This window comes from Aythya marila (genome assembly GCF_965140915.1).
Source record: "Aythya marila genome assembly, chromosome: 6".
Lineage (NCBI taxonomy): Eukaryota > Metazoa > Chordata > Aves > Anseriformes > Anatidae > Aythya > Aythya marila.
This window is the reverse complement of record NC_139047.1, coordinates 20,304,204-20,317,063: the sequence shown is the minus strand read 5'-3', so window position 1 is coordinate 20,317,063 and position 12,860 is coordinate 20,304,204. Positions and strand designations below refer to the sequence as shown.

Sequence of the window (12,860 nt, the reverse complement as noted above, 5' to 3'; positions counted from 1 at the left end):
AGACTTATGACTGGTAATTTTGCATCCCATTCAAGGTCAATACAGTCCAAGAGGAAATTTAGAGTCTTCTCTCCATTAGTGTCAGCTGGTAATAAAAGCTACTTTTCTGGCAAGGCTGTTTCCCTCTTACATACAAGGTTTACTAATGACAAAAGTCATTATTTGGTACAGGCACTGACTGAAGTAAATATGGGTAAATATGTAAAAATTTGTCATTTTGGCATAATCCTCCAATAAAAGTATTATTGATAAAAACATCATCTTCTCAGGCTGTAAACAGCTATCACGGACCATATATTTATGTCCTCTTTTACTTTTTATTTCCTTTTCTGTCTTTCCCCTTGTCTTCTTTTTCTGACTTGTCATCTTCATATTTTTCCTTTTCTGGTTTTGTTACACTATCATAAGAAGGCGGAGATGTGGTGGATGTAGTCATATCCATTTTCTCTGGAGGGGAGTTTTCATTTAGCTTACCAAAAGTCATACATTTTTTGCTAAGGAGATCAGCCCCATCTTTGCGATACATATATAAAAGTTTCTTTATTGACTGTCTTAAAAGATAGCATCTATAAGCACGCTGAATAATAGTAGCAGACACTTCCTCCTGTTTGCGTTTTAATGTGGTTGTGATTGGTTCATAGGAGACTTTAGAAGGATTGGCTGCCATAAAACGATCTTCCATCTGGATTCTGAGGGCATCCATCTCATCACTTTCCCCCAGGACACGCTTTGTGAAAGCAAACAAGATGTCAAGGCAGTGAATTCTGTCACCGCTTACCATGGGCAGATCCATTGCAATAAGCTGAATTGTGTTTGGTTTTGGTATATTAAGAGGAGGGTCCAGAGAAGCTGCAAAATCAGACAGTTTGCTATATTCTATGAATTGTGTGGCATCTGGATCATATTTTTCCCAAACCTCATAGAACATCTCAAAGTCATCCTCACCCAAAGGTTCAGCACTTTCTTCAGTAGCAACGCCAAAATTCTCCAAAATCACAGCAATGTACATGTTCACCACTACCAGAAAGGATATGATGATGTAGCTGACAAAGAAGAAAATCCCAACGGAAGGGTTGCCACAATCTCCTTTAACTGAGCTCCCTGGATGAGGTTTCTCAGGGTCACAGTCTGGCTTCCCACTGTTCAGAATTGGGGCTAACAAACCGTCCCAGCCAGCAGACGTGGTGATTTGAAATAGGCAGATCATGCTGTTGCCAAATGTTTCAAAGTTGAACATGTCATCAATCCCAGCTTCCCTCTTAACATAGGCAAAGTTGGACATGCCAAATATCGCATAGATAAACATGACCAGGAACAGCAGCAGGCCAATGTTGAACAAAGCAGGAAGAGACATCATCAAAGCAAAGAGCAGAGTGCGGATTCCCTTAGCGCCTTTAATGAGACGCAGGATTCGACCTATTCTGGCAAGTCGTACAACTCGGAATAATGTGGGGGACACAAAATATTTCTCAATCACCTCAGCTAAAAACATACCTGTGAAAGATAAAAATAAAATTAAAAGGGTAACATAATCCACAAAAAAGAGTAAGAATAAAGAACAACTCTATTTGTGGAATTTCTGGAAATTTTAATTGGAGGATGAGTCAATAGTTTTTACTCTGCTATGGGTAATTTGAGATTTTTTTCCAGCACTCTTCGAAAATATGACTATTAAATTTGATATAGAATTACTGAGCAGGTACTATTCTCAAATATGCTTCGTACTTCCTAAATTATCAGGAGAAATGAAAATTAAGTATTCCTCTAATCAATAAAATTTTGCAAAGATAAAACGTTTAAAATATAACTTACTGTATTTCATTTGAAATATAAGAGTTTCTTACCTACTATTGAGAGAATAACAACCACAAAATCAAATATATTCCAGCCAATGGTGAAGTAATAATATCGTAGTGAGAACAGTTTGAAGACACATTCTCCAGTGAAAAGGACAACAAATACCAAGTTAATCCAGTATAAAATATTTTGCATCATTACACCCTGGTCATCTGTTTCTATCATCATGGTGACCATGTTAAGACAGATGAGGACCATAATGCTGATGTCAAATGCTTGCTTTGTTACAATATCAAATACCAAGCCTTGCAATTTATTCTGAAGGGAGAAAAAAGAAAACGTATGTTGCAGTATGCTGCATGTAATTAACATTTTTTTCTATCCTACTTCTTTGTTCCTTCCTCCCCTGAAACGTACAACCAAGCAAAAAGCTGAAAAATCTAGAAGCACTCTCTAGTAACTTTTCTATTTGCCAGGTTTTTTGTTTTCCCCTCAAAACACAACAGACATTTACTTTACCATATCCTTCGATTCTGTATTTCCCCAGGCATAACAACTATGAGAGACTTTTCCTGCAGAATATATACGTTTCCGCTTTGAATTCAGAGAATTTCAATCAACTCTAGGGGAGACTTTTGGTAGTAAAGATACTTCTGTTACTAAACTTAGATGACACCAGAGTAGCACATATTCTTACCGTTGGTCTAGGTATAGGTTTTTGTGGTTTTTTGGAACCCAACTTCTTCATTGCATTATAGTATTTCTTCTGTTCTTCTGTCATAAAGATATCTTGACCTCCAAGGTAAAATAATAAAAATAAAAACTGATTACAGCCAAGTATTTAAATCAATTAATTTACATTTGTATGAACCATGCATTTGTTCTTACATGTTGATATTAAAAAAAAATACAGTAATTATATCAAAGATCATTAAAGTATTTTGCAAGCCTTGCTGGAAGAATGAAACAAATTAAGGAAATGAAATATGAAACAACTTTTATCTGTTATGTAAAACAAACAAAAAAACAGAACTGGTTAAATATAAACCATTTAAATAAGTATGGAAAAACTTGTAAAAATACACATTGTATGTAAAACAATGTAAAAAACAACTTTTAAAAATACATCCATTGTATGGATGTGTACATCATGAACTCCACACTGTAAATCAATCAGTCAGAAATAAAAGAGCTTCAAAGATAGAAAGGTTCATTTAGAGCTGACAGGTCTTCAGAGAGCAACTATGAAGAGCAAGAAATCACTGACGTCAGTCAGCTATCAGAATCCTCATTTTATCATATGGGTACAGTTATCTCTGATCAGCTGCTTGCTGCCACAGTAGTACTACTGTGCATGTCTGGGGTATGATCATCCCTCTCCATCAATAAGGGCATCAAAAAGCATTGGAATACTCTTTGTGTTTTCTGGCCTGAATAATGGGACAGCAATCTGAAGAGAATGCTATTAAAACTGTCGTATGTAATACTTCTTAAAATATTATTTTTGACAAGTAACTACTTTTCTTCCATGCACTTGATTTCAAATACATTCCAGGTATGCATGATGCCAAAGCAATAGCATTTGAAAATGAATTTCAGTCACAGTTGAATATGACTTTGTCAAATACTGTGTCAGCCTTCTCAGTCAAGTAATAATGAATCTGAACATGTGTAGCCTTTCAGCTATAGCTACACACAGATATGAAGATTTAGAAATCAAAAGGGATTTTGTACAGTCTGCTCTCCTCATAAACCACATATTGAAGTAAAATTCAGGTATTAGAGACCTAGGGTTCTGGAAAAAAAAAAAAAAACAAAAAGAAATTAATTCGCTGATTATGGTCGAAGTGTGAATCTATCAGATTTTACCCAGAAGAAATTTCAAAATGACAAAAACAAAACTAACACACACAAAATAAAAATAAAAATGAAACAAAATAAAACAAACAACCACAACACTTTAAAGGAACTGGCATTGAACTGGGCATTTCTTTTGCTGCCTCACTGATGACTATAAATTGCTATAAATTGTGAACATCACTGTGTCTGTGATTCATTGGAAGAATGGCTGTCTCAAGGTGTCATACACCTTATACGCCTTTGAGGATTGAAACAGCAATTTGACAGCTAGTGGAATATATTTTCCCCAAGGCAACTAATGTGCTGAATGTGGGTTGCACTCAGGGACCACAGAAATGCACGTAGTTTAACTACACAGGGAGAGTATATTGCAACATGTCTTTCCCATTCATATCCCAGCAACATTGCGCAAAACAGGTAGCTTTCCATGATGTGAAGGTAGAACAAAGACAAGAATATTGCTGGGTAACTACACCCTACATGTCCTATTCATTTCTATGAGCACAGGTGCCTCTATATGTTCAAAACACAGGCCAGTAATGATTGCTAATTAGCTGTGTGAAAGTGAATAATAGCACACAAATAGAATGTTTCCCAGCCCATTTAACTTTTTTGGTGACAGTTACAATAGCTACAAAAGTACAAGGATACCACAATGCCAGAAAGACACCTTCCTATATACAGACCAACAAAAATGCCAATAGCATGTACATAGCTTCCTTAGTCTTTCTCTTGCAGGATCAGATGAAACTGAAGCAACTGTAAGTACCCTGTAAGTCTTAGAAGCCTCTGATGTTAGTCAATGTGTGTGTGTATGGGGACATCTTACTGGAGGATAAAGACGACCTCAGTTTTGTAAGCATAAACTCTCTTTCTCTTATTTGGGTGTGCAGATGAGACTCAGAAGATCTGGAGCAGCAAAATACAAAGCTACACACTCCAATCTCAAGTGGTAGGCTTTTTTCCATGTTTCTTTCATGTTTATGACCAAAAACCTTGTAGTCAGATATACTGAACTGGCAGATTTATAAATAAATAAATAAATAAGAATCTTAACTCCAAGGGTTAGATTTCAAAAGCCATGCTGGGAAACCTCTATGATATAGGCCAAGATCTCTCCTTCTGAGGGCTAAAGAGAGAAATGGACAGAAAAATTGAAGCAAGATGGAGGAAAAATCAGAAGAAATGAAACACTGCAAAGCTATGAGGAAAAAGAGGACTAAAAGAATTGCAAGACCAAAGTTCCTATCCAAGAGACAAATATTTCCATACACCTCAGTAAGAGAATAAATTTTTATGACAATTTATGCTCTCTCTACAGAGCACAGCGAGAGGAAAAGTACTGTCAAAGAGACAAAAAGTTAAAATCTCTCAGAATTCAAATGAGAATATAAAGACAGTTGTCAAAAGTGTAACACATTTATTTGTATCTTAGATTTCTTAAAATATTTAATCTTTTTCTGTAGACCATGACTGAGTACATTTCACTGGACTTATTCAGGCAAGATTATCCAGAAAACTTACTGTCAGGATTAGATTACTTTAACAGACCATCTGAAGAGTTTAAGAGGTAAAAAAAATTGTTTTTGTTTTTTAAAGATTTTTTACAAGAACTCATTCCAGCATGGTATCTTCCATGCAGATTTCTATACATGGCATATGCAAAGATTCACTGGAATTTTCCATCACAGTAAGTCTATCAGTATCTTTCTTTGAGTACAATGAATCAAATTTAACAAGCCATCCAGAATCATGAGTATGAGCCTAGGCAATAAGTCTATGTTTCTACAAAATTATGTTCTGCCACTTAGTGGCACCCTTTTTATTAAACAAAATTCCAGTATGATTCTGTTTCAAACAGAACGCACAGAAAAATGAGACTACTGTATACAACATTTAAAGTTTATAGACAGCAAATAGAATTTAACTTGCCATCATACGCCAAATAGAACTTAACTTGCCATCATAGTTTGCATTTTGATCTACTTTAATCCTCCTGGAGTTCTTGACACAAACCTGTGCTTGTCTGAATAACATAAACCTTTTCAGTTGGAAAAAAAAAAAGGCAAGAGAACACATTTTCACACATCGATATTTTTTTCTCTTACAAACTCACTACCAACTTATGACACAGTTTTCTAACTCTCTCTCATCTTGCAGTACTGATCAATAGTTTCAGGATCCTTGATATAATATATAACTTTGCTGGATGCTCAGTGACAATGAGGTATCATGAAAATGAAACATGGTGATACTTATCTTCTTTTTTTGTTGGTTGAAGTTATCTATGATGACACCAATGAATAAATTTAGGGTGAAAAACGATCCAAAGATGATAAAGGCAACAAAGTAAAGATACATGTATAGGTTATCCTCATACTTGGGCTGTTTCCCTTCCTATATAACACAGAAAAACAGCAATACATCACTGATAACAGTGAAGACAAATTACAAAAGACTGAGCAGAAACAGAAGCTGCAACCAGATGGAAAGCAACAAGGAAAGAGAGGGGGGATGCAGATTAGCTATTTTGGAGCATATCCTACACTTAATCTTTTATCTTGCAAATTTATTTTATACAGGCATCTGTGAATGCACCCACAGACCCACCCTTCCTCCCCTTTAAGTCTGCCAGCTTGTCTCTAATAGCACTTGATGTTTCATGTATAACCTACTAAATTTGACAGAAGTATGCAAGTATCAAAAGTAATTCAGCTCCTATGGATTGTATGCAGATCAGTAGTTTGATAGAGGAGAGATGCAAACAAATACCTGCATTTAAACGGGAAAAATTCTGCCATTTTATTTTTTGAGATTGTCAGAGTGCAGCATATAGCTCTGGATTAGCTGCTGCAGGTGCTGTCACTTGCTTTATTTATTTATTTATTTTGGAGACGAGAAAAACATGATCTATACAATTGTACACTCTCAGTGACAGAAATCCATAGGAAACTAAATTTCAAATTTCACTAGTTATGTTACTCAATGTTAGGCATAGATTACTTATTAACTTATTAAAGCAGCAAAACTTTATGTAGGTCTACTTCCATATATTTTTTTTTAACTTATTAAAATGTATGCACTTAATTACTTTATAATTTAAGATCTATATAGAAAAATACCAGTATTTGATATTTATTCTTTGTTTCTTTATTTCAAATGCCATTCAAGAAGCATCACATTAACCTTGTATTTGTTTAAACTCAGTGAATTTTACATTGCACTTACTTCTCTAGAGTCAACAGCAGCATACATTATCTCCATCCATCCTTTAAATGTTGCCTAAAAACAAAGTTTGTTAACATTTTCCATCAAATCTTTAAATAAAAAGACACCTCAAATATTGTAAACATTCTGAACTATAAAACACTTTCTTGCAACATACTTGCACACAGAAAAAGAAGGGAATATTAAGAGATGGTGGTAAGAAATGAGTGATTTATTGACAAAAAATAATTTACTGTGGTATATTATTAGTTACTAATACTTAAACAATAAACAAATTCTAGCCTTCAGGCAAATTCATATGAATTCTATGTGGAATGAGTTAAAATAAATATCTGAGTAAAACAGCCTTGTTGTAAACTGCAGTCTTTCTCTCAGCTCCAACTTTTTGACAACCAAAAACTAGAGAATGCCACCACTGGTTGGCATTTTCCGGACAGAATATGCAAATAGTCCTGAAAGAAAGTCCTTAAGATAAGTAGTCTCAAGAAATCTTAAGAAAATATAAAGTTTTAAATTGTCTAGACAGACGGTTTCTACCTAGAAAAAGTAAGTTACTATTGCATTTACTATGTGAAGAGAAGTTTTAATTTAACCATTTTATATGACTCAGAGAAATAAATTATTATTTAAAATTGCTGCAACTCTACTTTTAGCTACAATTTTACCTACACAGTCTCAAAAGTTTATATATATATATCTTCGAATATGAAATACCTTCCTACCCTATATATATATACACACATATATATAAATAATATATATATAATATTTTATATAATATGTATAAGATAACTGCACTGGATTTGTTAGCATGTGTAATCTCTTTGCTGTCCAGTTTACGCACAGATTTTGTACCTCCTGTGTCTGGTAAGAATGACTGTGAGATTACTGAAAATAACCTCTCTGTGGTTCAGGATGGTGGTAAGGGAATGAAAGTTCTGCCTGTGTGAAATGTCTACATATTTTACTTTTTTAACTAGTAACATTCATAGTATATACAAAGTACAGATGAAGGGATTAAAAACAGACACCATCAATGTAATAGATCTGTCTCAATACGGGCACCACTTTCTGATTGCCCTCACTGATTTTTGTGAACAAAGCTTAAAAATTGCAGAACATGGTGTAAGCTATTACAGGTGTGGGGTGCAGAGATTATATAGCTCTACTATATAAACAGGTAAATAGTATCTACTACCATACTCTTTGAGATAACACATTTTAATATTTTCTACCAATATGAACATAATCCTTATGTTTACCTGTGGACTGTAGAAAATGAAGGAAAAGTTAATTATTAGCCTGAGGTGCCTAGTAGGTATAGAAAAAGTGTTGGCTACAGCATGACACTGTATCTTATTCACAACATAGGAAGAAAAAACAATGTTTCTTCCCTGTTCAACGTATCAAGTCTTCATTAACTAAGCAATTTTCTTTTGGTTGTGACAGAGAAAAGAGGTGTGACAGTGGGCCCAGACATCTTTTACTGAATGAAGTTATTGAATGAGTGGTATAAATTCAACTTCATTGTGTATAACTGAGTCCTTCACGGAACTATAATGCAGAATCCAGCATTTAAGTTACTACCTCCCTTTAATTCTCGCAAAGAAAACTGAGAATTCCCACAGAAGATGAACTGCTTGAGTAGGAGAAGAAAAAAAGTTATAAACAGGTTTAAATTTACAGTACTGCAGTTAATTGACTGTTCAGAAGTATAATGGCTAACCAGGCCCAACTGAGCTTTTGGACTTTTGGATGAGCGGAAAACTACCACCAATATTAAATATTTCAGATTCTCCATCTGCTTTTGCTATTCCTGTGCTGAAAGGCGATGAGCAAAAACCATGCCTGTGGGAGTCTGAGAAAAAACACATTTTTATCAAGACCTTGTCTCAAGAGAAGCTGACCAGCACCTTTGTCCTTCTACCAGTTTTGTTGATTTCTGAACAATTTAGCCTGAAATGGTGTTCCAGAAAGTCACTTTTTGTTACAAGAAATAAAATAAAAAGACTAACTATTGAAACCCAAATAGGAAGTGACTACATGTGGCAACAATAATGTTAATACTTGTTGTCATGAAAAATTTTCAGGAATTCAAATATTTCTACTGTTTATCAGATATAGTGAAATAAATCCAGGTGTGCCTAATACTCCAGGAAAATACTCCTGTCCACCATGATATTAAGGTATAAATGTTTAGTTTATTGGAAACATTACATAGCTGAACAATTCTATGCAAGATGAGTAACAAAGGCGAAGACACTGCTGTCCTCCAGATCAGTGAATTATGCAATAGCCTAGTGCCATTTAGAAATAGCTACTACTTCTCCCTTGAGCTTACCATCCTTGAGATGGTAACTTTCTAGCACAATACAAGCTACTCACTACCAGCTGGAGAGTTTAAGAGACAGAATAATGGCCAAGTGCTTATGAACACAAATGTTTTCCCAGAAGCAGTGTGTCAAGTGAACCTGATTACGAATACATGTTTCTGTCCTACTGGCTCCAATCTACACATGCTGCTTCTGAAAGAGGTTTCTACTTTGGCAACTGCCCATCTAGAAAAGAGCTACAAATTATCTACTAAAAAATAATAATAAAAAACCACAAACAACACTTGACAGACAATAACTAGACTAGACTAATAGGAATTATAAGAAGGGAAAGAACAGAAATGAAAAAGTGAATTTAAAAACTTTTTCCTTCATCTCCTTATCCCCATACCAGTAGTGTACTCTTTCTAATTTGAATGAGCTGTAGAATGTATCTATTTGACTACCATGGCAGAAAATTAATCCTAGTTGCATTTATTTATTTATTCATTTTTAACTAGATTTTAACTAGTTCTGTAGAACTTGGAAATATAGTAATGGTTGGGTGCAAAGGAACTTTATACTCATATGACATATATTAGATATTTTTCTTCTTCCAAAATTGCCATAGAATCTATCAGATTTTCACTACAGTCCATAAATAGCTTAATAGAACACATTTATAAAAAACAATCATTTATCCATCCATATATTGTAAAATAACATTGGAAATTATGGAACTGAATATTGCTGCTACAAAATTTAAAGCTGGAAAACAAATTTATCAAAACTGATACACTCACGACTTGAAGCAGAGAAAGATAACCAGCTCCAACATTATCAAAGTTTACTTTCACATTTTTCCATCGAACGTCTTGATGAGCACTCATAAGATTTTCACACGCAGTTACATTATCAACTTCTTCGGGTTTTAACTGAACACCAGTTGTGGTGTTAACACAGTTAAAAAACTTGCCAGCAAACAAATTTACTCCCATGATGCTGAAAATTAGCCAGAATGTAAGACAAACCAGAAGTACATTCATAATGGATGGGATTGCTCCAGTAAGAGCATTCACAACCACCTGTTAAACAAAAGAAAAAAAGCTTTTTAAAATCTGCATGCGTGTGCCTATATATAAATATCAGCAACCATTTATTTTTCCAAATTAAGCTGAAAATTTAGATTAAATCATTAAAATACACAGAAAAAAAATGCCAATAAAAATAGAAATATACATAATAGAATAAAACATGTTACTATGTGCCTTGTTAACTCACATGCCGATTGGACTTCCTCTGTGGTTTAATAATTTATTAAGCATATTTTTATGAATTTGTTTTACACATTAATTCATGATTTCCTTTTTTCTTACCCTCATGCCTTCAAAGCGTGACAAAGCTCTTAGAGGTCTTAAAGCTCTTAGTGTTCGGAGGGATTTAATTGCACTGAGTTCTGAGAAACCAAGGGCATGAGCTACCAAGCTAACCAAGGAGACCTAGATGAAAGAATATAAAATTAACATTTTTAAATTTTAGAATAGCCTCACAATACAAGTATAATGCCTACTGGAAATAAAACATCAATTTGGGTATCAGAAAAAAAAATAAAGTTGCCTGTAAATTTCAGAACAATTTAAACTAAAAGAGACTTTAAAATCTCTGAAACTTTCATAACAGATGTGTTGTTATGCATATATAAAAAAGCACATAATAATTTTACAAAAGGCAGGGCATAGGCTGTGTTGAATTACATGCAACATTTTTCTCAGGTATCTGGGACAACATACTAAATAGTGTATTTGCATTTCTCATCAGTTCTTAATGGTGAGGAATTCATCCAACATTTTAGGACAAACCACTGCAATAGGTTAGGGGGACTACTAGAAATTAAAACGATGATGTGCATCATTATATACAATATTAACAAAGACACACAACACAAAGGAATAAATAGATTCAGAATTAGTGAAAGAACAGCTGGAAAAAACAAAAAATACTAAATATGGTAAATCCATTGCATTTGTTGGTGAATACAACGCTTTATTCTTCCGCTTCAGATGTCACAAAAATATTCTCAGTCAAGCAGAAAGTGAAAACCACATGCAGTTCCAACACTGGTTACAAAGGATACATGATTAGGTATGTCCACAGATGTGTGTTACACTAAAATTTTGCAGTGAGTTCAAATGAAAGTAGTAGCCAATTAGATTCAGCACTTAAAAAATTCCAAGCATTCTTTCACTTCTGTCATCAGCCCCCCTGAAGTTTGTGAGGGCATGACAATCTGAATAATAATAATAATAGTAATAATAATAATAATAATAATAATAAGTTGAATAAACTCAGTCAAAGCCTGTAAAGTACTAAAAACCCATCCCATTCTGCGTGCAACATTCAAGCACTAAACAATACTCTAAGACTGATGATTACAGACATGATAAAATGTGACCCAGCAGCATTTGCTTCTACTAATTTGCACTTAGAACTAATTCACATAATAGACGAAATATGAATAACTAGCAATTAATATTTCCTGCAGATGGTAAGTCGTCATGTTGGTATATGGTGAATCAGACAGGACACTGATAAGCATGAATACTAACTGTATGATGACATAAATACGAATGTTAGTACAATTACCTAAAAGCAATGCACTCAAATGCATGTAACAGCAGACAGCAGTTTCCTGGAAAACAATAGCTGTGACAGTAACAAGAGTTCTAACAAGAGTAACAAGACCTTTCACCTAACATCCAAGTTTTTTTTCTCTTAGAATAACTCAGAGAAGCTAAAAGGGACATTCTCTATGATCTGAGACATCACCAAACAAAGTAATTTCAGCTTCCAAAACAGTAATCTAAAAAGGTAAATCAAAGAAAAATGGAAGAATTGCACTGAAATTATCCTTTCAATCCAGTAATAGTCAAAATGAGCATTGCAAAAAGTTAGGAATCATTCATTAGCAGTTACCATTAGGAATCATTCATTAGTAGCTATCACTACTTTGTTTTCCTCAAACCTTATCCTTACTTCAATATCTGCCTCCTTGCCCTCCCTTTCTTTTTCTGTCTTCATGACAACCCGATATTCTCTCCCCACAGTTCTTCACCGGTGACTCATTAAGCTCAGGATCAACTGTCCTACGCTAACCCTATATGCTCACTTAAATCTCCCTCCCTCTCCCTTCCTCTTTGCTTTGTCACCAAATCCAGAAGACATAAGACCTTCCAGATGACACACCTCAATCCCTGATTGGGACCCAGAGCAATAAAACAAAGACAGAAGAGATGAAGTTAATAACATATACAGACAAAGTCAGATTTAGTTACTTATGGGAACAATTACAGTGGAAACATTCACCAGCACGTCATTTTCTCTTATATTTAACTCAATTTGTATTCTTCACTGCATATGCATGTGTCACATATAATACAAGCTGCCTAAACAAAAGCAACGTGCTACTTAGAGACCATAATACCTACATCAACAATCAGGAAGTCCAGCCAGCACCAAGCATTAGTGAAGTAAGTTTGGAAACCATAGGCCACCCATTTTAGCACCATTTCCAGAATAAAGATGTAAGTGAATATTTTATCAGCATATTCTAGTATGGTCTTGATAGTCTTACGCTGCTCAATATATATATCTTCAAAAGCCTGT

The 12,860-nt window shown here is 34.4% G+C and overlaps 1 protein-coding gene across 5 annotated transcripts in view; it reads right to left on the bottom strand.

Moving 5' to 3' along the window:
• Nucleotides 1-310: 310 nt before the first annotated feature.
• LOC309879844 (sodium channel protein type 2 subunit alpha-like) overlaps nt 311-12,860 on the bottom strand; it is a gene marked incomplete at both ends in the record, with an annotated part of 44,449 nt that continues 31,899 nt past the window's right edge. For all 5 annotated transcript variants that reach the window (XM_082764107.1, XM_082764106.1, XM_082764108.1 and 2 more), the window contains 8 exons: nt 311-1,494; nt 1,845-2,115; nt 2,495-2,592; nt 5,913-6,054; nt 6,886-6,939; nt 10,001-10,282; nt 10,574-10,696; nt 12,683-12,856. In XM_082764107.1, coding sequence (XP_082620233.1) covers nt 311-1,494; nt 1,845-2,115; nt 2,495-2,592; nt 5,913-6,054; nt 6,886-6,939; nt 10,001-10,282; nt 10,574-10,696; nt 12,683-12,856 — 2,328 coding nt within the window. The remainder of the gene's footprint in view (nt 1,495-1,844; nt 2,116-2,494; nt 2,593-5,912; nt 6,055-6,885; nt 6,940-10,000; nt 10,283-10,573; nt 10,697-12,682; nt 12,857-12,860) is intronic.